This window comes from Solea solea, chromosome 21 (assembly GCF_958295425.1).
Source record: "Solea solea chromosome 21, fSolSol10.1, whole genome shotgun sequence".
Taxonomy (NCBI): domain Eukaryota; kingdom Metazoa; phylum Chordata; class Actinopteri; order Pleuronectiformes; family Soleidae; genus Solea; species Solea solea.
Genome location: NC_081154.1, coordinates 17,100,346 through 17,125,766, shown reverse-complemented (window position 1 = coordinate 17,125,766; position 25,421 = coordinate 17,100,346). Strand labels below are relative to the sequence as shown.

Genomic DNA, 25,421 nt, shown 5'->3' with positions numbered 1-25,421 from the left:
GCACTAGAAAATGTCCAGTGACTAAGTGCTTTGCCCATTTTTCCAGAATACTTTCAATATCTGGCAGTTAATTTAAAATTTACCGCACGTTAAAATAGTGTATTAACAATGTCAAATGAAGAAAAACTGAACGTTTCATTCAAAAAAACACAAACACCAGATTTTGTGTGTTGAATTTGAAATTTGAACAGTACAAAATATATTTAAAATAAAAACTATGGAAACTATGAAAACGCTTTAACCACTTTTTCCCTTTCTGGTGACAAAGACACTGATTCTCCAGCTTCCTGCAACAGCACAAGTGAAATTACTGTAATATGCACACGTTGGCTTAAACTTGTGACCTCTCAGCTTTCAGAAACCGTTGGAATTTCTTCGATCACGTAATTACAGTAATGCAAAGTGTTAAAGGGTTAACGCTGTAGTGTAGTGAAACCCAAAGTCTGGCTCAGGACTTTGGGTTTCACTAAATTTTTGCATCCCCAAAAACAAGATGTTTTAAACAACATGCCACCTAATATGAATTTATAATTAATCAACCAAGAATCTCTTGGAAATGACTTGTTTACCAATTCAAAAATGAAATTAGGTGTTGCAAATACGGCTGTAAAGTGATTTTTAGAAAGATTTGGCACGGCACACAATTCACCTGTGAATAAAAAAAAAAGGTTTAAATAATTGAATGATTTCAACATGAGATGAGAGTCCTCAACATTTGAAATAAAGTGACTGACGCACATATTGTTTCAGCCATGCTTTGCCACATACACACTAATGCAGTGGACACCACCACCTGCAGTTGATTGTTCAGCCAATGGCGTGCTGATGAACAGATGAAGTCCAGCTTTGTGCTGAAGTAAAAGGCAGAGATTTGATGCTCCTGTTACTGAGACCCTGATCTTCCTGCTGAGAGGCTTTCAGGTAATTTCCACTCAAAAGAGTCAATGACAAACAAACTTATAGTTTTCTGAGTGACTTGACATAAAGAGCGAGGGGGAAGAAGCTCCTTGTGTTTTGTTGGATCAACACAGGCAGAGCCAGAGGCTGGACACTCACTATCTGCTGAAGAGTTAACATTGTGACCTTTAGGTTATAAAGTCTTTGTCCTTTTTAAACCTCATGTGACCTCATGCTACAAATCTCCATTTGACCAAAAACAAGTAGAAAAACAATTCTTCCAACTTCAAGGACAGTATGTTTTCAAACAGAAGCTTCGCTAAATGAGGTGTGTCGGTGTGTGTGTGTGTGTGTGTGTGTGTGTGTGTGTGTGTGTGTGTGTGTGTGTGTGTGTGTGTGTGTGAGAGAACATCAAGTGTTGTGTGTGTGTGTGTGTGTAAACAGGTTAAACACTACTGTTTAAGCCTTTTGGCTTCCTGTCTAAAGGAGGTGTCAGTGTTTGGTGTAAACTTTTATCTGTCGCCACACAGTCTTCTCATAGTCGAGATCAAATGACTAAATGTTGTACCTGAGGCCTGCCCGACTGGGAGGGGAGGGGAGGGGAGGAGGAGAACTGCGGTTGAGAAGCACAATCTTTCTATTCTAATACAAAGCTAAATGCAAATTGATGAATTATTCCTTTTTAAGGAGCTTTATGCTTCATTAGTGCCACTCAAACCAATTCTATCTGTACAGTTCATCTCTATACAGCACCTTTCCTTTTCTATCACACATTGACAGGAGTGACATAGGATCGTCTTGCTCAGACACACCAGTGAGCTCTAGTGTTTTGTGATCTTGGTCTTTTAGAAGTCGTTTGCTCAGATTTACGAGCGTGACGCACAAATCAATGCAGCAGTAAAGCTGCTGTAGCTCCTCCTGTGTCCCCTTCAGCTGAAAATACGAATATTCTCTATGTTCTTTGGTGTGGAAGAATGAGAAGTCTACAAACTGCAGATTTTAGTTAGGAAAAGTCTGTCTAAATGGTCCAGAGCATGTTCTTAAGCAGGCACATTTCACTAAGTTCAATCCTATTTCCTCTCGTTTCCACTGGTGCTGTGTCCTCAGTCAGTGAGGAGCCTCCACGGCTCATCCTGGCCCTTGGAACCAAGGGTTTACAGTACACTTCAACTAACACCTGTATTTTGATTAGTGTCCTGACAAACAGGTCATGTTACATGTCTTCCACACACAGGACAAGTGTTGTATACACAGTGGGCCCCCTCCCTCTACATGCCCCTCTATATCACTAACCTTCACAATGTTTTCCCCTTTGGAAATGGACATGTTTTATTTGTGACGCCTCACGCTAACGTAGCCTGTCCTTTTTTTTTATCTTGAGATTTTTGGGGACCTGACGTCAGGACTGTAAGGTAAGCTCGAGAACTTTCAAATGCAAGATTTGTCTAAAATCAAAGAAGTTTGCTTCTGCTTGGCGTCGGACATCAGTCCCTTAAGCACTGTGCGTAAGAGGTTGCATTATTTAAAAATAATAAATGTCCTTCCTTCTGAAGATGGATCACTCCTCGCTGCTTCTGTGCGCCATTGTTGGCGCTTTGCTGATATGTGAGTAAAACACAAATTCTGTTGAATATTTGTATCATAAATCCATTTCTGTTGTCTTGCAGTTTGTTTATTTGTTTTAATGTTTTAGTTTTTGTTGTTAGAAGGCCAGTGAATGTGTGATTAAAATGTACTTTTCTTTATTAACCAGGAAAAGATTAATTGAGATTGAAACTCCTTTTACAAAATTGCATGAAATTTACTTAAAGAAGCCATTTCAGTGTTTATTTAGATGACAGTTGGTGGGTGGACTGTAAACGTCATGACAACATTGGTCAGGGTGCCTCACAAGAGTTGCAATTTGAATTAGAATTTTTTTTTTTCTGTTTTCCATGATTGGGCTTAGAAACCAACTTGCAATTGTCTTCCCTCTGACCTTCTTGTTGCTGTAACACTGAAGCAGATCTGTAGTAATGATTGTTTGCAGCACTTGGCTCCTGACCTGTTCATAACATCATCTTCCATGTTTCAGTTTCAGCTCGTGCAAGCGACTGGTGCTACACTGGCTGTGGTAAGAGAACAGATTTCTAACTCACTGAGGGATTATACATTTTCATTTGTCCTGAATATTAAAAGCACTTCTGTTTTTTGGTCCCCCCCACCCCCCGCCACAGAGTCCCACACTCCAAGCCACTGGGGAGACCTCCCTGGATCTTTCTGTGATGGGAAAAGACAGTCTCCTATTAATATAGACACCAGATATGTTGATAAAGACTCAAAGCTGGTCGCGTTCAACCTCATCAACTTCACCTCTAACATCACGTCCATGATCAACAATGGACATACAGGTACAGAAACAATGGCTCCTCGCGTCCTTTCACTTGACTGTATGCTATAAACATATTGTCACTCTTAAACCCACCCTGCCTTTGTAGGCTTCTAACAAGGGTCTGCAACCTCCTCCATCAAAAGAACCATCTCATTTTACCTTAAAATGAAGATAAAACGGCAGTGGTTGTTCTTTTTATATGTACATTCTGCCTTCTGTTCTGTTCCTGTGTGTTAATGATTTAAAACCAGTGTATAATATGTATATATGCTGTTTGGAAGATTTCATTGCGGTAAGCAAGACAAACCAATCACATGGTTCAGGTTGTAGTGCACTTTTTGTCATGAAATGTAAATACAACAATACATACTTGACCATTTATTTTATGACACTTAAGAGGAAGCAGAGTTCCCCTTGCTGTCGTCGAGCAGTCGGTTGATGTTTATCGCTGTTTTTAGTCAAAGTAACAGAGGAAAAGGCCGTCTCTTGTGACATGGATAAGAAAACGCTGCCGTTATGTAAGTGTACTTTTTGAAATGAAATCTTCCCTCATTTGTGGAAAAAGGATGAAATCCAAACTAAGTTTTAGGTAAACTCGTCAGGAATGGCATTTCATATTCTAAAAATGTGGTGAGATTTTCAGTGCTGTTTGTGCTTCTTGGCGCCATCTTCAAAATCAGGTCTCAGACTTTTGAAATTGGACAATCATCTTAACCATAATCTTAATATCAGACATTTCATTTTCAAGATGGTGGTGACTTACTCCAGAAACAGGCTGTAGATGTAGGAATGGATGTGTTTCTTTAGTTGAAATGTTTGATTCCCGTCAACAAAATACAGGCTATTCCCTATAGAAAATCACACTTGTGTATACATTTAATTTGCAGTGGCTCCTTTACATCTCTTGAAATAAAGAAAATGTATCTGATTTAGTATATCTTAATTTAAAACAATAGCTTATTTGTGTTCACTACTAGTGTGTATTTAGCATGTGATGAATATAGAAGGTAAATTGTATTTAGCATGTGATGAATATAGAAGGAAAATTGACTATCACAGAAGTCAAACGTTCTATGGCATCGTAATGATGTAAAGGAAGACTCATTTAAACACAGTACATCTCTTTTAGAATAGTTTTTGGCCTGATTTTTCCTCGTTTTAAGGCGCATTTACAGTCTGAAAGTGGCTGCAGAATCACACACTAGACATTTGCGCCACATCAAAAGATGTCTTCTCTTTAAAATGATACATTTAAAGAAATTGTCTTATTTTCAGTGTGTAGCAGGCTGCAGAATTATGACTAAGCAAGCACATGGCAGCAGTAGTCAAGGTCACAGGTCTGACAAAGGCCCTCTCTGTGTGGAGTCTGGCCCGATGTCCCCCCTCACGCTCTTGACTTTTGAGTGGCTGGGAATGCAGCGACACTACATTGATCACATTTCTGCGTCTTTTCTAACAGTGAAGGGCACATTTGGAGACAATGTTGAAGTCAGTGGAGGTGGCCTTAATGGAGTGTATTCCGTGGACCAGTTTCACCTTCACTGGGGCGACACAAACGGTTTTCCAGGTTCGGAGCACATGCTCAACGGTCGCCGGTCTCCAATGGAGGTATCCATGTGTTTGGAGTGTTTCTGCCATGTTTTATTTGATGCCCTTTTCACAGCTCTAACTTATGTCCCCTTTTATAAAAGATGCACATCGTCAGTCTGAAGAAGGGTCTTACTGCGGATGAGGCCATGGCACAATCAGAAGGGATCGCTGTTCTTGGGTTTTTCGTAAATGTATGTGTATAAAATTTATTCTAAATGCCATGTCAAGGCTGTTACATTACACCTAGTCATTGTTGGCTGTTTTTATCCAAAGCAATTTACAAGTGATTAACATTAAGGTTACAATGGTGGAAGGAAAGTGTGCATGACCAGTTGGGGTTCTCTGTAGATGGAAATTCTAATTTCTGAGGTCAGGGGGAGCTTTTTTATTTATATTTTTTTAAAAGTGAACATTTTTCATTAGAAATCATTCAGTAAAAACAATCAAAACTTACTGCAAAACAAAGTAAAATGTAAGTTCTTCAGCAGAACATGGGTTTGACCTATAGGTTTTAGTTCACTTACCCAGGTTCTTGCACATATCACAGGCCACTTGAATTAATGTTGGATTTATGCACAAAAATCCATACAAATCTTAAATAGTTTGGTGCCAAACTGGTCTAACCCTGGTGTGGATTTTGGCCAATGACCCACTAAAAAAGATCCTTGTAGAGAATGCCCCCCTCATGCATGACTGAGGTTTGTAGTGTAGTTGTTGCTCATCATTGTCATGTTGCAAATGTATTTATAACGGTTTCTCCTTGAAGGCAACCGAAGATGGTGATATGACGGGATCATGGAACACGCTCACGTCATATCTGACAGACCAAATAGGTACAGTAGGTGGAATGTTGCTATGCTATGATTTCATATAATGCTGCTTAACTAAAGCAAGGCTCAGTCACTGAGTTCCAGACCAGTGCAGGATTTGTTGCATTTGCTGCTCAAAAATGATGCAGCCTTTAATATGTTCTTCACTTTAGGTGTTCCTAAAAACAGCCATGATATATTTTAATGTTTTTTCACTACTTATTGTGTAACCTTCAAATGCCAGTATTCCTTGCTCAAGGAAACTACTGTGGTGATGCTCTTAGATAGGTGTGTGTGTGTGTGTGTGTATATATACTGTTTATGTATAGCCTATTTTAATTCCTCTTTGTTAAAACTCTTCACAGACACTACAGTTTCAATTAAGGACAACTTATCGATTCAGGACCTGATCAAAAATGTCAACCTCACAAAGTTCTATCGTTACCTGGGCTCCCTGACCACGCCCACTTGCAATGAAGCAGTTGTGTGGACGGTCTTTCATGAGCCAATCAAGATCAACAAAAAGCTGGTGAGTTACTGGTCTTTCAAACATGTGAAATGTTTTATGAATAAAGTGCTGTGTCCACCCCTGGCAAGTCCAAAGAGAAATCTACTCTCTTTTTTGAGGGGGACACAGGAGCAGCTGCTCTACTGTGTCACTGAAATCTCAGATTATTCTTTAGACTTGGATGTGGCAGTGAAGGATTTTTTTTTTTGGTCTTCTTGGACTCATTTGGAGTTGTGACTAGCCTGATCAGAACCAGTTATTTAGGCACTTTCCTCTCTACAGAAACTACTACACTTTCTTGATGCTGTATTTCTTGTCTCTGAAACTAGTGTTGGTTTAATCTGCTGTCTTCCTGGTCTCTTGAGCAAGGTGGGCACTTGAGAGGTGTTGGTGGCTCTCAGTAGGCTTCAATAGCTTTTCTGTAGTGTCACTTACTTCCTCCCAGCACCTTAAGTGCCAAAAAATGTTAAATTTCATTAAACTGAAATTAATCAATTATTTTTTTTACCTTAATTGAATATAAATCAGTCCTGATCAAAAATCCTTTTTAATGTGCAACTAAACCCCTAAATCAGGTGTGCACCAGTGTATATGGTATCCTGTGTGCTGGGCGGTACGGCCAAAATGATGGTATTTTCTAAATAAATTTGTATAGGAGTGCTCCAATGAGAGGCGCAGTTGTGTATCAGACGTTTTCTCCTAAGGTGGTGGCGTAAATTTTATTTGCAGTTAAAACCAAATCATGAGTGGTGCAGCAGTGAAAAGGTTCCCCGTTGAACAGTTTTGTCTTGCATTGTATGGAAAAATTGATATCATCAGAATACTGCCCAGCACTAGTGTCTAGTAATGATTCTGGGTCAAATCTTTAAAGTACTGTAATTGAGAGGCAGTAGATTTGTTTGTTCATAACATGTACAAACACCAACTACGGCGTTCAAATGTTGCCATTGTCTGTCTTAGTCTACTCCTGTGTCACTGATACTTTGTCACCCTCTTGTTAAATCACCCTGAGGCATTTACAGGTTAGTGTGAGCAATTGACGAGCACAGATTTCACTACTAGATCACACTCCCTGCACTGCTGCCCACTCTCCCTCTCCTGTAGAGGAAGAGGTTTTAATAGGACTTTTGGTGGAACCTCTGGTTTCTTTTGGGAACTTTGTCTTCCAATAGATGACTGTTTGTTATAAGTTGTGTTGGATTCATCAGAATGAATGCGTAACTTTATTTCTTGTTTGGTTTGTTCTTAGATTGAGCGGTTTCCTGCAAATACAGGGCTCAGCAACATTTATCGGCCTACGCAAGCCCTCAATAAACGTCGAGTGTTTGCTTCACCTGCATCTCCTCTCCCTCCCAGTGAGTCAATAAAGCAAGCATATATACAGTACCTGCCATAGGGCCAATGGGCCAATGAGAGGTTTTGTTTACACGATCCTTGATGAGGGAGGACCCAGTTTCTTTTGGGAGCAAATCCTGCAATTTTTGACCAATAAACAAAATGCAATATCACTTTGTCAGCTTTATCCAAGAAAATGGTTCTTTCTGAAATGTAGAAAAGGTCTATTGGTAGTGGCTGGGAAATTCAGTCTTTGGACAAAATGACTAACATGAGGTTGTAAAACTGCCTCTCACACTAAAGTACTGTTGCACTTAAAAACAGACAGCCACTCCCTTTACTGACACATGATCATTTAGATATGTGGAAAAATGCTTAACACAAACCACATTATAGAAACTAAACGCAATCCAAAGGATACATTTGCTTAACTTTTTAATATAATTGATTATGAGAATGCCTGTTTGAAGGCTTCAAAGTATTTACACAAGGCGTGTTAGCTATTGCAGCAGTAATGTACATTAAAAGCAAGTCCATTAAGACATTTAAAAATCCATTCTAAAATTCACTGACAACCAATGAAGGGATTTAGTTGAGGCTCTTTCTGGCCTTACAGTACGACTCACTTGCTTTCTTATAGGTAGGGTAGAAAAGGGAGCATTACAGTAATGTAGCATACTGATAATAAATGTGCTTTTAGCTGTCAATTGCAAAGGTGATATCAAAACATGCTAAATGTGAGTAGTAGTAATAGAGTAACTGAAGGCTTATGTCTAGTCTGTGTCACACTCATTTTAACAATGCAGGGTATTTTCATCCCATGTAAAAGAAATGCAGACCCTTTTTTTTTTTTTTTTTAAACTCATGGCTAGTGAACACTGTCCTGTTTACACACAACTTGGGAACCAGCTAGGGAGGAAGCTCTTTCTCCACAAACAGGGCAAACGTGCAAACTATAGATTGAACCAGGATCTGAACCAGTGACCTTGTTTCTCACGAGGTTCTCGGGTTTCCTCCAACAGTCCAAAAACATGCAAAGGTTATTTGGACACTCACATTCGCACCTATTGCCAATTTAGAGTGAAGGGTTGTTATGTGTTTTTGCCTGTTTTGTCCTGTTTTAACTTTGAATAAAGTTGCTTTTTGGGGTGGGAGGGCCAAACAAACCTGGTATGGCAACCATGTTCAAGTGGTGTTTGTTCATACTAGTAAAAGCTAAAACCACCCAAACACTTTCAGAGTCCTTTACTTTAACAAAGTATTGCATAGAAAGACCACATATTTCCAGTAACTTGCTTTCGTTGTGTTGCTAATCATGTCCTCCATCCCAATGTTGCTCTGTATCCCTCAGTATGACAGCTGACATTGCTCAATCTTAATCCAAGGCATCGTGATGTGGGCTGTCAAATGAGTCGTTGGCACCTTTTCAATGCGCCCGACGTCTTTGCACGTCAGTGGTTGCGTTGCTGTAATATTTGATGTAGTTCTGGAGGAAATGGAGAACGCAAATGCCGGCTTGTGATGCATCTCAGGCTGAGGGACCCAAACACGGACAAGTCCAAAAATTCCTCTTTAATCTCTTCGTTCAATAAGCAAATGTTGCTAACCTGGATAAATATAAATTATAAGTAAAACCTATCGCAACACAGGTTTCTGATTTGGAACAACAGGTCAAATAAACCTGTTTAAGCTTCTAAAGAACTAAACCCTGTTTAAATAATATGAATTGGTTGAAATGAGTAAGTCCCTGCCAATAAGGCTAATTGTATTGTATCTTGCATCGTTATTGCAAGCTGTCGGAGTTGACATTTAACCTCTCGTGTACAACCCGCCGGAATTTATTAGAAGGGATTGTGTTGGATTTAAGTTCTGAATCTAAACGGGGTTTAGTTTGGAAGAATTTATAAATGAGTGACTTTATACATGACTACTTCCTTTAGTCCCTATTAATATTAGTTGATAAAAAAACAAATGTATCGTAATTCTGTCTTTTTAAACATTTTAGAATTGATGAATTATTTGCATTTGTCTTTGTCTCCACGCTCCAAGCCTGTGCCTGTATGTTCATACTGTTACAAAACGTGATTCACAAACAGAAAAACGTGTGACGGAGCTGACAATTCCTGTGACCGATGGGACAGCCCAGTTCATGGTGCTGTGACAAATGCACACTCATACAGCCATCCATCCATTTTCTAGCACTTTCTCCTCCACAGGAGGGTCGTGGGTGGTGCCGTGCCAATCTCAGCTGACATAGGGCACTAGGCCGGTTCACAACCGGTCCATCACAGGGCCACATTCACACCTACGGTCAATTTAGTGTGTTCATTTGACACAATTGCATGTTTTTTGGACTGTGGGAGAAAGCTGGAGAACCTGAAGAAAACCCACACACGGGGAGAACATGCAGAAAGACCCTTCTTCCAACCGGAGCTTGCGTTCCTGTACATTTGACAGACATTTTGTAAAAATGTGCAAGAATATCCACTGAGAAGAAATGGAATGTGATTAAGAAATAAACAAAATCATCACAACATTTGAAATGCAGGAACTCCCTTGAATGGGCATTCTTTTCTGAGGGTTGACACAGTGAATATGTCTGCTCTTCTCTTCTTTAGGTTATCCTTGGTGCTACAACGACCACTGTGGTATGAATCACTGAAGTTACACACTTACAAAATAAGATTTTGAGGATTGTCTCAAACTGTGGATTTTGCCCTCTACACCCACAGAGCACACGTCATCCAACTGGCCCCTTCTGTACCACTCCCATTGCGATGGTGAGAGCCAGTCACCCATCAACATTGAGACACGCAACACTGTGGTGGACAAAAACCTCGACGCCTTCGTCTTTACAAAGTTTGACGACAAACACGCCATCAAGTATATCACTAATACAGGACATGCAGGTTTGTCCGTTTCCTTGATTTTGAAAATATTGAGACGACTTAAAGACGATTTTTTTTCCTTTAAGCCTTGGGTAAATCTGTGTATTGACAAATTACAATTAAAGCAATTGATTACAAGTTGTACAAATCTCGCAGTTAAATGCGTCTTGAACGACGGCGTGGTGGAGGTGTCGGGGGGAGGTTTGGGACACGTCTACTCCACCCTTCAGTTCCACTTCCACTGGGGCACGGAATCACATGACTCCCATGGCTCAGAGCACAAAGTGGATTCCAAACAATACCCAATGGAGGTAGTCACCAAAAAATGACTCAACTCTTTAATTAAAGACGGTGGTTTGTAATCACGTCTGTTTCCATCGCAATGTAATTATGTCTTTGTTTAGATGCATATTGTGAACAAGAGGAAGGATTTAAGTTTGGAGGAGGCGGTGCAGACTCCCAATGGCCTGGCAGTTCTGGGATTCTTTATTGAGGTAACATTCACTCTGATGGTACTGATACACTAGTTCACTTCTGTATTTTTCCATTTGTTTATAGACTAGTGGACTTAAAGCTGCAATGGACAAGTTGTCTTTATGATAAAACTGATTACAAAATGTAATGTTATGTTGTTCCTCTGTAAGTCTTGCTTTACATACAGTATATCATTCTCTTTGATTGGAATTAATTTACAGGTCCAGTGTGTAAAATGTAGCAGCATTAATTGTGGAAGTTGCATGTTGCAGCTGAATACGTCGCCCTTCCCTTCCGAGTGTGTTGGAGAACCCATGTATGTAGCCTTCAGTTGGCATCAAAACTCAAAAGATGTGTAGTTTGTTCGAAAAATGATTAGTACCTACATTTCACACACGGGTCCTGTGTTATTCCACATTCAAGAGAACAAGAGAATATTGTTTACAGTGTCTTCACACTGGAGGTAATTATTATGACACACAACACCAGATCAGAGGAAAACTACCTGTGTTGTAACCTGCTGCACCTTCCTTTCATAAATGACCCAACATGAACTGGCAGACACTTTAAAGTCGTTTGTTGTCACATGAACTGAGTCTGAAATCAAACTGGCTCGCACACAAAAACACATACAGCTGCACTGATTGTTTTTGCCCCCCTGAGTCATGCCAGGATCTTTTGTACAATGTAAGGACGCTTTCACACCAGGATAGTCCATTGAGTGGTTGGTTTGGTTTACTTTCAAACTGCACTTTTGTAAGCAGACCAGACCAGGCCAACTGGACAACGTCACGCAGCTACAACAACCACTCGTTTGAGGAAGAACAAAACTCGACTCATTGATTTGGCCTGGACCGAAAGTCCATCCCCTTCAGCCGGCTTGTTCACCACACATTTATACAGTCTCAAGGTTTCTGTTTTTACTTTGGGTTTCAGACCGAACTGTTTTTTCACAACTTTTTTCATCAGACGAGATGACAAGCTATCCTCACCACCTAGACTGAGACCCACGTTTTCAGGCAGACCAGAGTTCACTCTTTGAAAATAATCTATACTTTTTGTTCTCTCTGGTTTACATTTGATCCAGCAAGTGAGTCTAATATGTCAAAGACTTTTCTTCAATATTGTTTTATTGAAGGCTGTGAGTACGACGAAAAGCAGCAGCAGCAGCAGCAGCAGCAGCAGCAGCAGTTCTGCTGATTCTGGACATGCCGAGGTGAGTGGGTTAGTTTTATCAAACCAAGGCCTAAGTGTGGAGAACTGACTGAAATGACTGTCTCGTTTTTCTCTGAAGACAAGTACACCATCTGACATGGAAGTCTGGAAGAAGCTGACCCATTATCTCTCGGCTATTAAAACAATCGGTGAGTGCACACTTGTGGTGGTTCAGGGTTTTGGTAGTGTGGTTGAGTCGGGCACTGACACAGAAGCCGCCTCTACACCTGGTATTAACATGTATGATCTGATTGCTATCTGATCATGGTTGTCCCCCCTCGACGTCACCTCCGCTGTCGCGACCGAACAAGGACTTAAACACAATAGCACGACTCGGAGACAACTTCCAAAAGTATTCCAATTTATTGCACAAAGTATCAAACAGAAATCACTCTCAAAGGAGGAAAAGTAACAACCGAAAATCACTCTATCGAGGAATCACTAGATAAGCAAAAAGGCAAAAATAACAAATTATAATCACTCACTGGGAGGAGACAAAAGGTTTGGGCAAGGTGCCAAATCAACATCACTCTTTACGAGGAAAAAAACTCTGACGGCTCAAAAAGGCAAAACAAAGTAGCAACTAAGAAATGCAAAAACCTGACAAACAATTGACGTGGCATGGATTGGCACGGGTTCTCTGGCACAAACAAGACGAACTGGCACAGGGCAGCACGGGCTATATATAAACTCAAGGTAATGGAACAGGTGGAAACAATCAGGGCGGGGAAGATAATCAGACTGGCGGGAAAACCACAGGGGAAGGGCAAGTTAGCTAAAACAAGTAAAACGGGAAGTCACAAGACAACAGATACAAGGCAAAACTAAACATAACACAACTTCCTAGATATGACATCTGCCTCTTCTTCTTCAAAGACTATGGCGTCACATCCTGTGCACTGCCATATCAACAGCAATGTTAGCCGCACATGAAGTCGCACTATTGTATGGACTCTTTACTTTTCCAAGCATGGGAAGAAGAAGAAGAAGAAGAAGAAGAAGAAGAAGTCGTCTCCGACAAGCGGAAAAACAACAAAAGCAGAGGATTCTGTACAGTTTTGTCATCGCATTCCCGTTAGCTGTGCTCGGAGGTCATGTTGTAGGTGGCGCAGAGAGGCATCATGGACTTGTATTTACACTTCTGTTCAATATGGTCACAATGGGTCTCCGACTACCTTTGGCATCAGATAACTATCCATCCTAAAATGTAAAGGGTGCCATAGTCAGAGAAGTGTAGAAACGTAGACTTTCTTTCACTGAAAATATGGCTGCCAGTGGGGAAACAAGAAATGACAAGTATTTGCTCCTTAACAAAAGGCTCACCTGATAAAACCTGTGCACCTGTTTAAGAGAATGTGCCTGTCGCTTCCTGTCGTTAACATCTATCCTGAGTGATTCAATCACATGCAGGTCACACCAAGTGCAGATCTGAAAGCACCCCGCCTAGTCCTGAATGTGTGCTCAGAGCTGAAGACCACATTTGAAAGACCATCACCTCCTCAGCTGACATCCTGCAGCAGCTTCACTAGATTGTTCATTGATTTAGCCACCACCACGGTATTAATAGTGATCAACACATTATTTATATTTGGTTAAATAATGGTTAAAACCTTACTAAGTCAAATGCTAACACACTTCATCAGTCACCTCTAAATGAAACACCTACTTTTTGTTCATTCATTCACTACATATCACACAATTTTCTTTTTTAAATTCAGAATATTAGCTAATGCCGGAATACAACTTAAAACTCAAAAATCCATTTTGCTGCCATTTTCCTATAAACACCAATAATTGTTATTTATCTTAATGTCTATTTAATGTGTGTCATTTTACAAAACGATCGCAGATGATGATGAACCCCAACATGTGCAACTTTGCTTTCAATACAGACCAACAAGCTGATGTCACTGACGAGATCTCCATGAACGACTTGCTCGGCAACGTGAACATGAAGGCGTACTACCGCTACAACGGCTCATTAACCACGCCTACATGTGATGAAGCGGTGGTTTGGACGATCTTTAAAGAGTCTCTCAAAGTCAACCAAAGTCTGGTAAGTGGACAGAGATGCTGTGAATCCACAATCCACACACTCAGAAATCTTCAGTCCAAGCTATAGTGCTTTCTTTTGCTGACATTAAGATGTATGTTTTTGTGTTCTCTCTGAATAAGTTTTCATTTTTCATAAATTATAATGCACGTTTTCTGTCATAATGCATTAGTGGTAACAGGAAGTAGTCACACTTTAGCACATGCACAGCGCAAATCGGTTAGTGACAATGTCTAAAGCTAACATGTTTACTTAATCCCGCCAGATGAGTCTGTTCCCGACTGAGGCAGGATATCGCAACGTGTTTCGGCCGCTGCAGTCTCTCCACAACAGGACGGTGTACAGCACCGTTGCATCAGCAGCCAGCGGCCCCGCACCTGCACCTGCACCTGCTGTGCTGTTTCTGCTGCCGCTGCTGCTTCTCTGCACCGTTTCATTCAATCTGCGTCAGTAAAAAGTAAAAAAAAGAAGAAGCTCATCAAACTGAAGCTGCTGTGGTGAATAATTGTATCATGCACTAATTATCCGTTTTACACTGCTCTGATTATTTTAATATTTATAACAAAATTGTGTTTTTCAATTGTGGTTATTTGACGTTGTAATCTAAACATGTTTTAATTGCACTGTTCTCCAGGACATAACCTTTTCCATTATCACTAGGGATGCACCGAAATGAAAATAACTTTCCAGCATTTAACAGGCGCTGTTCCACCGTGTACTCGCGTTTTATTGGTGTTCCAAACTGATGTTGGACAAACTCTAAGTGCGAATAGACGCTTCGGTTGTGTTTTGGTGCATCTCTAATTATCGCCCATAGTAGTAAAAATACTGAGAAATTGCAAGATTGTCAAACACAAAAATCCCTCTACTGTTTTCTTAGTTCTTACTGTAAACATACTTAAGCTTAGGCCTTAATGTGTGGATTTGAAATTTATAATTCTGTTTTACTACCCAGTATTGTGAGTATGTGTGTGGTCTGTTTTATTAGTAGGAAATGCATTCCTGCAAACGGTGAAAACTAACATTGACATTTGTATGAATGTCGCTTGCCCAGTAATTGATGCATTGTAAGTGAGATAAATAATAAAAGTTACAGTTGCATTATATTTACCAGATTTTAGGGACATATTGTGGTCGCGATCAATCAATTTTATTTATGATCTAATAAAAAAACATGGTCAATTTAAAGAATCCAACAGTCATTGACCTCCTCTTATAAATGTGTGGGATTGTCCACTGACTGCAGTAGTCTTCAGATTTATTTAGAACTTTGATATGATGGAAACTATAGTGATGATGTCACTAGTGCGACACATTATTTGTTATACAAGAAGGGCTCAGCTGACCAACAATAATTGTTTTTTACTTTTCCTTTTATTTAAAAGAAAGCTCAACATTTAAAGTCTATATAGTGAAGTTCAGCATTACTGGAGTCCATCTTCAAGTGTCCACAAGATGGATGGATTTTGAAGATAGGATTTCAGTAAGTGGACAAGCGAGGACACTGTGCTGGGAAGGCGGGTGGACACTTACAGCAGTTACAGGTGTAGTGTACATCTGGAAATATTTTTAGTTTAGTTAAACTTGAAGTGAAGGCGATGTAACACCTTCAACTGAATTACTCCAAGCCGGGCACATATTGAGGCAGAGTGCACCCCCTCCAGGGCTGCTACCCACTGTTCTGGTGAACAGACCCACAGGTCTGTCTCCCACATAGATCTCAGAGTCTCCAGGGAAGGGTTCCGTAAATTAGCCGTGCACTTGGAAATAAAGGACCATATTTTCAGTGAGTGTGTGTCAATAAGGTTGTTTTTGACATAATGAAAGCAAAAGAGCAGAAAAGGAAGTTGAATGAGTTACATTCCATTTTTGACCGAATTGGGATTGGTGCATGTTTATCACATTGACCCCAAAAAGATACAGCGTGTAAGTTACATGACCAACAGCAGGATGAAGTGAGGCAGTCCCATTCCCCCATCAAGGCTCTCCTAATTCTAGGGGTTTTCTTGTTCCAAATTAACAGTAACCTTTACCTTTGACCACTATTCAAGGGGTCAAAGGCTAACTGGAGGACCCCAGTCCAGGTCTGGACCCAAACAACCTATTTCCATGAATCATAAAAATATAATATTGTGAATAAATCAATGTACAGTATGTGCACTGTCTAGAGGAAAGAATACTTTCAGAATACAAGGAGGCGGTGTTACCTGAGGACAGTTTGTTCACACAGTTTAGGAATGTGACCTCACACACTTATTAAATTACATTACATGTCATTTAGCAGACGCTTTTATCCAAAGCGACTTACAATGGAATCAAGTACAATTAGCCAGGAGTGGAATCGAACTTGCGACCATGATGTCTTTGGTACACAAGGTAGGGTCTTAACCACTGAGCCTCTCCACCCCCAAATGATGTCATGACAACGTCTCAACAAATACATTTACACACATTTATGCACATGCAATCTTTTTTCCTTCATAGAACAAATACTAAACATGTAGTCCCACCCCTTGTTTGCGCTAATTATCATTTTTAAACTCTTAGTCAACAAGTATTGCACATCTTAAATAATATAAAGTACACAGTGCAGTATAAACATACAGTACGTGTATTATCTATAAAGTCATCAGATTTGAACAGAGACACTCATCATAAGCTCTGAACGTGATAATAAGTTGTATATAAACGTGATCATTTTATAACTTGATCAAATCCCGTAAATAAGCCACTGTCTTCTGTATGGACAATAGTAACAAGCCCGCAGTTCTTTCAACATTTAATCATCATGTTTATAGAATATTATTATTACCTTTATACAATATTGTAGTATCTGATACTGATCCAGCAATATGCCTCTGTAGAGACCCACCAATGTTATTTGTGCGGTCCCCAAACAAAATTTGCTATTTAATTAAGATGTATGTGTATAGGTTTAAAATAACGTGTAATAGCATGTTTTAATTCATTTACCAAACATTTCTTGGCAATGAATCATTTACTAATTCAATATGATATTAGCTGTAAATTATACCACCAAACTGGCTCACAATATATAAAATCAAGGATGTGAAAATAATGTTGGTGTACCACAAGGTTCGGTCTTGGGACAGCAACTAAAAAACAATTGCTGTCGGAGTCACTTTAGCCCCTTTTTCCACCTATGGTCCCAGCTCGCCTCGACGCGGCATGGTTCAGGTTGGTTTTCCACTGATGGAAAAGTACCTACTCGACGTGAAACGCATGAAACTGCCGTGACTTCATTTTACACACAAACGAGTGACTAGTGACTTGTAAAGCAGTTGTTTGAGAGAGACTGAAACTGGCCAGATGCACCACAGGGCGACACAGGAAGTCATTCCTGCCTGTGGCAATAAGACTCCTCCCTGGGAGTGTCAGACACTCTTACATAACCGGACTTGTCAGGTCATCTGTTAACATAGTATGTCACTTCAGTAAATCTTCAGTATATATATGTCATACATATCCTATACATACTGCATTATATGTCCACAACTTTTGAGATACATTTAATTTAAATGTTTACATTTTCGATCTACTTTTCTACTTTTCTATTTTAAATGTATTCTGATACCTCTCTTTAATTCTAGCTCTTGTACCTTCATTTCTAGTTTTGTACTTTATACTGATTTATATATTCTGATCTGCTTTGTTTTTCAATGGCTGGAGCAACTGTGGCAAATTGAATTTCCCTCTGGGATTAAAAAAGGATTCTGATTCTGATAAACATTTGTCAGAGCCCATCTTGCAAGAAAAGTGTCCACATTCAGTTGTAATTTTGCTGTCATATACTCCACGTGTACAGGCGTTTACAGTAATTGTCATTATTATTATATTATAATTAAAGTAGATATCAGTTTAATGGGTTTTTTATCAACTCTCTGCTACTGCATTTATAAATGACATAGTTCTATAAACATCTCATCACTGACTCAGAACTGTCTTGTCTAAACTTAGAACTTGATACAATTGTTATCTGCTCCTGTCTCTTTCTATATCACCTCCCCCTTGTCTTTGCGGAGGGTATGTGTGTGTGTGTGTGTGTGTGTGTGTGTGTGTGTGTGTGTGTGTGTTCGAATAAACCAGGGAAAGAAGCTGTGAGTCAGTCTGGTGGTGTGGGACTTGAGCTGAAGTGTCTTCCAGAGGACAAGAGGTCAAACAGGGGGTGGGGCCAGGGTATGAATGGTCCCCTGTGATGGCCATGTGCCGTATTCCAGTGGCTCACCGAGGCGAGTAGAGCCGGTTGAAATACGGCATTAGTTTTCCTTCAGACTTCAAATCAGTGGCTACATTGTGTCCAATTGTTTCCTTTCAAGTTTTGAAATTGTGATTTGGGTCACAATAGTTGGCCATCTGGGTCCCCTTAAAGGAGATGGTAACATCTATAAGCGGCTAAACTTCTGTACAGTTCCAGAAACTCTGGATCCAGTGGATCAAAAGTGTCTAAGCCTTGGCAGAGGTCTTTTTCATTGCTCTGCAGTGTATGGACTGTATGACATGAGTATGGTTCTGACATTTGACTAGAGTTCCAGAGGTCACGTGGCAGCAAAATGGTTGGTTATGGAGTTCACTGTGCACATTCAATCCATGGAGATTGAGCAATAGACTGCAAAACTTGACAAACCTTTGACAAATGTACAGTATCTGATCCTTATAGTGCCCCCAGCGTGTATTTTGACATTAGTCCAAACCTGCAGTATTCTGACAACTTCAACTTACATATTTTACATGATCTATGACGAAGATAATATTTACCTTCTGCTTGCACACACACACACTTTCATGCGTACAGAAATGCCGTCACACAGCTAACACACGCACACAGTGACCCCAGATGTATTCCATCTCACCTTAAAAATGGTCTTCCTGTACACTTTGCTGGAGCTTGTTTCTTTAACTACTTTTCATAGTTGTCTTTAAATGTAACCTCCCTCTTAAATTGTACACTCTCTATCAACTGGTTTTGTAAATTGTAGTATAAATATTATAGTATAACTTAAGTAGTACAAAAAATAAATGCATTTCCTTATTAATATGAGGTAATGATAAGCTGTATGCTCGGCCGTGAATGCATTAGCGCTGCAGTGGTTTTAGGGCTGCAACAGCTAATCCATTATTAATTGATTACTAAATCTATTAGATTCAACTAATCGATTAATCAGTCAACTTTTTTTTTTGTCTTTTTAATAATGACAACAATTTTTCAGCTTCTTAAACGGAAGACATTTGAGAACATCATCATTTTGACATCTGGGGAAAAAAAACAGTCAACAAACAATGAATCTATTAAATCGAGAAAATAACTGACAGATTAATTGATTATGAAAACATAATCTTCAGCCCTCAGTGGTTTTCATCCATCCGAGACTGAGCTGAAGGTCTCAGGTGTTCGTGAAGAGACCAACTACTAGTAGCCTTAATTCCAGTGAAATGAACAGCTGTTGTGCTTGCAATTTTCATGAAAATCCTAAAAAAAATTTCCCCCATACCAATCATACTGGGACACATACTTTCACACATTTACCTCCAAGTTTTGAAGGTAAAGGCCTTCTCTTGTTTAGCTGCCGTCACATTATCATATGTTTTTGTATTTGCAAATATTCAAGAAGAACAAATAATGTGAACAAAGTTTGTCTGCAGGTGCAGGGAGGTGTGTCGTCAGACACAGAGAGAGGAAATAAAAGAGGGAGGCTGAGGCCCCAACGCTGTCAGAAGACACAGAGGAAGGTAAAGGTGCATCAAAGGTAACACACTCTGCTGCTTAGGTCATCTGGATCCTCCTGCTCAAACATCTGCTCCAAATGATTGACTTTGACCCCTTTCTTTTTCATCCTTTAGATGAAATTCCTTGTAACAACTGTGTTTGTTGCTTGGATCCTCATATCGAGCGCCCAGTGTGCCAGTAACAGTACGCATTTTAACCACTATATGTTTTTACTTACATTCTGGACTACTACTCCACAAGTGATACTTATTTGTTGTTTTCCTTTTTGCAGCTTGGTGTTATCATCTGCCAACCTGCAGTGAGTAATCTTTTGTTTGTTTTGTTTTACCTGTAAATGTCCACACACTAGCCTGGGAAACTGTTTTCTTGGCCTACAAAGAAAAGTAATCTTGGCGAGCAATTTCTTCACTAAATAATCAAGTTTTAAGAAAGAAATATACAGTCACTTTGTCTTACAGAGATATTACAGCTTGCTTTAAGCTTGAATCCCCAGTAACGAGCTATAACAAAGGGTTGCATGGAATGCAAACATAAGAAATTGGAAAGTATAACTTCATGAAGTCAGCTTAATCAAGAAAAAAGAGTAATTTGGGAGTAGTACAAAGTACAAAACTGAACTAGGAGCCAGGGGCAAAACTGTCATTTAAAAATTTAAATTTCAGGTTCAAGTTCAAATATGTATTTCTTAGCAACATCTTAACAGATGCAGATGAATATTTACTAGTGCTGTCAAACGATTAAAATATTTTAACTAATATTTACACATTTATGTCAGATGGTAACAGCTATAAGCAGGTAAAGTTCTATACAGATTAAGAATGTCCAAATGCTAACATTTCAGGTTTCAGGTGCCTCTCTGAGTGACCTTGTCTGTGTTTTTAGATGAAGCTGTGTGGCCAGCCATTGTTCCTCTATACTGTGATGGGACCAGACAGTCACCCATCGACATCGTCCCATCAGATGCCAAACCTGATCCTGAACTGACTCAATTCACCTTTCACAACTTTGACAGCAAGTCTGCACTGGAAAGCATGGAGAACACTGGCCAGACAGGTGGGAATGGCACAACGACTGGTGCAATATTCTAATTGCATCTGGTTATTCAAACTGGACATGACATGTTTTTCAAAGTTGGTGACAAATAAATGATTCTTCACTGTGTCCGCAGTGACAGTGAGTACTCGGAGAGGAGTCACAGCAGTTGAAGAAGGCGTGTGGTATTGGAGGGACCAGTACACCCAAATTACCAATCTGTCAAAATCTCTTAAATTACTGTCCATCTATGCTTAAACAACTCATCTCCATTAAAAAACAGTATTTGAGGAAAATAGAGCTATTTGAACTGATTTTAAAAGTGTAAAAAAAGGCTTTTAAAATGGCTTTAAGCCAGAGATCAGTTGCAGATTTTGGCTTGTGAAAGAAATTCTTGAGTCATCAGTGTTGAGTAAATCATATCTTTACTGCATGCATGGATTTTTGCATGGAGGAGAGACACTGTCACCAAGGACGGTCTAAAATGGTCTCTCCCCTTCCTCCAAAAAGCTTCACCACTTATACAGAAACATCAAAGTAAAACAAGAGCAGACACAAGAAACAACGTTTATGACCCCCTGAGATGTCACCTAATGTTTACGATGAATAACAGATGCCATTTGTTGAAACCCTAAGTTGACCTTTCCTGATCATACACTTTCCCGAGCCTCCATTCACAGCTTGACTGTTAGTTGTTGTCTTTAGAACATTACAGGACGCAAGAAGAAAACCAGTTATTTCCCACAGGCTCCAGCTCCCTGTGAGTCTCATCTGAAGGATAAAGAGGTAGACAATGAATGAATGAACAGTAACAACGTTTTCTTGCCCTCCTTTTTTTTTTGAACCTGCTCCAGTCAAGGTTAATTTCAAGAGTGGCATGACGATTTCAGGAGGAGGTCTGTCCGAGCCCTATGACAGCCTCCAGTTCCACTTGCACTGGGGAAACGGCGCCTCTCACGCTGGCTCTGAGCACACTGTGGACGGAAAGCGCTACCCCATGGAGGTAAACAACGTTTTCTTCAATGTTGATGTATACAGAGATGTACAATTAGAGCACATGATGATTTTTTCACCTCACCCTCACAGTTGCACATTGTGAGCGGTAAGTCGCACTACAACGGGAACTTAACTCAGACAATTGCAGATCCGACAGGACTTTCTGTTCTTGGTTTCTTCATCGAGGTGAGATGCATTCACGTTTGCCAAAATATTGATCTGTCTCTCGCCTCATTCTGTAACACTGCTATTCTACATCATCCGCTGAAATACTTGCTAACCAAAGCTTAGGATGCTGTAGCTTGAAGATTACAGCATTATCTGTATAATTATGAGGATTAAAGAATTAGAATTATTGTAAAAAAATCATTGTATAAGCTAGATTGGACCTTTTCTTTTAGACCAAACACCATGGGATAAGACTGATAACATACATTGTGCCAACTGCAAGTCTTTGCTTTTTCTATTTAGCCACTGAAGCACAGTACTTCTAAGGACACATTTCTTAATTATATTGTCATATATATATAACAGGATTAGCAATCCTTACTCAACATGACTGAGTGGAGGTCTTGCCCAGTCTAGTGTTGTGGTCATTCACCAGTCTGACCAGCTTGATTGGTAGCAATCAAGAGACACCTATTCCTTTGTTTGGATCCTTCACTCAGCTTTCGTCAGGAGACTTTTCCAAGTTTGTTAGCCGTCACATCATTTTTCATTATTCTGTATCTTTCTACAGGAAATGTCCAATGATGAAATTGAAGAACCTGCAAGCTGGAAAATGTTGACCTCTTATCTGGGCAGTATCTTATACAAAGGTAAGGTGTTTTTCAGGGCTCATCTCAGAGACACACCTAATGACACAAAATGAGCAGCTGATTCGAAACTACCTTGGAAAAGCCAGGCGGAAGCAGAGAAACCCAACAATTCACACAATGAGCAAACACCAGGCGTCAGTGGAGAGAAAAAAACTCCCTTTTAACAAAAGAAGAAGAAATCTCTTCATCTGCCTCGACCGGTTGGGGTGAAAGGAAACAATGGGGGACAGGAAACATGGGGGAGACAAAGGACAAGAGGTAGATGAGGTAGAGACAGAAGAAAGAGACCAGGAGCAGATACACAACAATTAAGTTTTAGGTTTGTACAGGACAGTTATGAGTCAGTGATGATGTGTTTATAGAACTACAATGTCATTTATATAAGCAGCAGCAGAGATTGTTATAATGAAAATTATAGTGATATCAACTTTAATTATAGCATCAAAAATAATGACAATAATACTACTGCTAATGGTAATTATAATAATAATGTTTTTTTCAGCACAAGAGCTTTAGAAGACAGTTTCTCCCCTATAGATCTGAGTTAAGATCATTATACTCGGCCCTAAACACCTCAGAGAAAACCTTTCCGACGACATTGAGACTTTAGATGACATCACCATGGCTTCCAGTTCCTCTGTGAGGAACCTTGGAGTTATTTTTGACCAGCCCATGTCATTTGATTTACGTACACATAAAGCTCATTTCCAGAACAGCCTTCTTCCACCTGCGGAACATTATGGAAATTAGAAACATTCTGTCCTTAAAGGACACTGAAAAACTAGTTCATGCTTTTGTTACATCTAGATTAGATTACTGTCATTTATTATTATCAGGATGTTCCAACAAGTCTGTTAGAACCCTTCAGTTACTTCAAAATGCTGCAGCACGAGTTCTGACAGGAACTAGAAAGTTATTAAAGCACTCATAAAAACAGTGTTAGCTTCTCTACACTGGCTCCCCGTATAGTTTAGAATTCAATTTAAAATCCTTCTCCTCACGTACAAAGGACTTAATGATCAGGCCCCTTCATACCTGAAAGACCTAGTTTTACCTTATCACCCTAACAGATCACTTAGGTCCCAAAATACAGGTTCACTTGTGGTTCCCAGAGTCTGTAAGAGCAGAATGGGAGGCAGTTACCAGGCTCCTCTCCTGTGGAACCAGCTCCCAATGACAGTTCACAAGGCGGAGCCTCTCTCTGTATTTAAAGTTAGACTTAAAAATCACACTCTGGGTATGAATATGACTTTATTACATGTCATTAACCTTGTTCTTTCTCTCCCTAGTTTGTGTCTTTCCTTCCTATCCTCTCTCTCTCTCATACTGTGTCCTCATCTTGCAGGTTGCAGGATCCAGATCCAGTTTCGAGGCTAATATTATTATTATTATTATCATACATATCATATCATCACAATTATTATTATGCTATATTTAAAAGTCGATATCAGTATAATTTTATCAACAGTCTCTGCTGCTGCTTGTATAAATGACATTGTAGTTCTGTAAACATGTCATCACTGATTCAGAACTGTCCTGTCTAAACCGTATATCTGCTCCTGGTCCCTTTCTTCTCTCTCGACCTTAGCTCCCTCTTGTCCTTTCTCTCCCCCACCTCTCGTCACCCCTATTTTTGCTTTCACCCCAACCGGTCAAGGCAGATGCTGCACATCTTTGAGTCTGGTTCTGTCAGAGATTTCTTGATCCACATGTGATGAAATATCAGCTGTTGTTTCTGTACTCAGATGACTCTGTTTTAATGGAACCTGGGATTTCACTGGATGATCTCCTGGATGGAGTGGATCGCACAAACTATTATCGCTACCTGGGCTCCCTAACCAGCCCCGATTGCAATGAGGCCGTGGTTTGGACTGTGTTCAAGGAGCCAATCAAAGTCAGCAAAGATTTGGTGAGTTTTTCCCTTGTGATGTTATGAACCCACAGAGCACAGCAGGTCCCCGTGCTCCACCGGTGTCTCTCACAGCTAACTCTAGCACTGTCCTTGTCCCCAGATCGACCTCTTCAGCACAACAGTGCACATCTCTGACAGCTCATCACCTTTTATGATCAATAACTACAGAAACATCCAGCCAATGCAACCAGTCATGACAAACTAAAAGCAGCAGCACTGGTTTTTTCATATGTTGACATTTACTGTAGAAGAAAAATTCCTGTCACATAACCCACCAGAGATGGTGGGTGCTGATAAAAAAAAAGAAGCACTAAGAAGAACCAGTTTTCCCTCAGTGATCGGCCACCCAGTCACTGCATTGGAAAAAACTTGCATGTATGGTATTTATTATCTTGTCTTTCCTATATGCTAAATTCCAGGGATGCATCTGTCTTTGTCTGTCTGCATGTGAGCCGTACTAAGAATCCTCTGTCGCTGAGCCCATATTATAATAAACTCATATTTTGGAAAACAATACCAAGGTTCATTTCTGCGTAGTCCCCTAAATATCACCTAAATCCAAGAGTTAGTCTTCATCATAATTAGTTTGTCAGTCTACAAATACAATCAACTATTTGACACTAAAACACTTTTTGATCTAAATGTACATATTTGTGTCATCACTTCCAGAAGAGCCATTACTGGACCGGCACCTCTGCCACCGTGGAAGCTTGTGGATCTCTAATATATGTATGGATATCGTCTACAGTATGTCCATGGTTCTAAAACTAAGAATAT

At 39.9% G+C, this 25,421-nt stretch overlaps 2 protein-coding genes across 3 annotated transcripts; both read left to right on the top strand.

The window, feature by feature from the left end:
- Positions 1-866: 866 nt before the first annotated feature.
- LOC131448077 (carbonic anhydrase 4-like) lies at positions 867-14,716 on the top strand. Of its 2 annotated transcripts, XM_058620171.1 has the most exons (18): positions 867-921; positions 2,279-2,309; positions 2,451-2,502; positions 2,972-3,010; positions 3,114-3,287; positions 4,728-4,876; positions 4,960-5,049; positions 5,625-5,691; positions 6,033-6,196; positions 7,425-7,530; positions 10,129-10,158; positions 10,243-10,419; positions 10,555-10,709; positions 10,803-10,892; positions 12,011-12,088; positions 12,167-12,236; positions 13,980-14,143; positions 14,406-14,716. In XM_058620171.1, the coding sequence occupies exons 3-18, from the start codon at positions 2,451-2,453 to the stop codon at positions 14,592-14,594; spliced, it is 1,794 nt and encodes a 597-aa protein (XP_058476154.1). In that variant the 5' UTR covers positions 867-921; positions 2,279-2,309; the 3' UTR covers positions 14,595-14,716. The 2 variants fall into 2 exon arrangements, with proteins under 2 accessions (XP_058476154.1, XP_058476153.1); XM_058620170.1 differs by lacking the exon at positions 867-921 and having other exon boundaries at positions 2,175-2,309.
- A 5,109-nt stretch (positions 14,717-19,825) lies between these two features.
- Positions 19,826-25,158, top strand: LOC131448088 (carbonic anhydrase 4-like). The gene is made up of 9 exons (XM_058620188.1): positions 19,826-19,905; positions 20,000-20,069; positions 20,158-20,184; positions 20,769-20,939; positions 21,773-21,921; positions 22,005-22,100; positions 22,654-22,732; positions 24,478-24,641; positions 24,745-25,158. The coding sequence occupies exons 2-9, from the start codon at positions 20,000-20,002 to the stop codon at positions 24,847-24,849; spliced, it is 861 nt and encodes a 286-aa protein (XP_058476171.1). The 5' UTR covers positions 19,826-19,905; the 3' UTR covers positions 24,850-25,158.
- Positions 25,159-25,421: the final 263 nt, after the last annotated feature.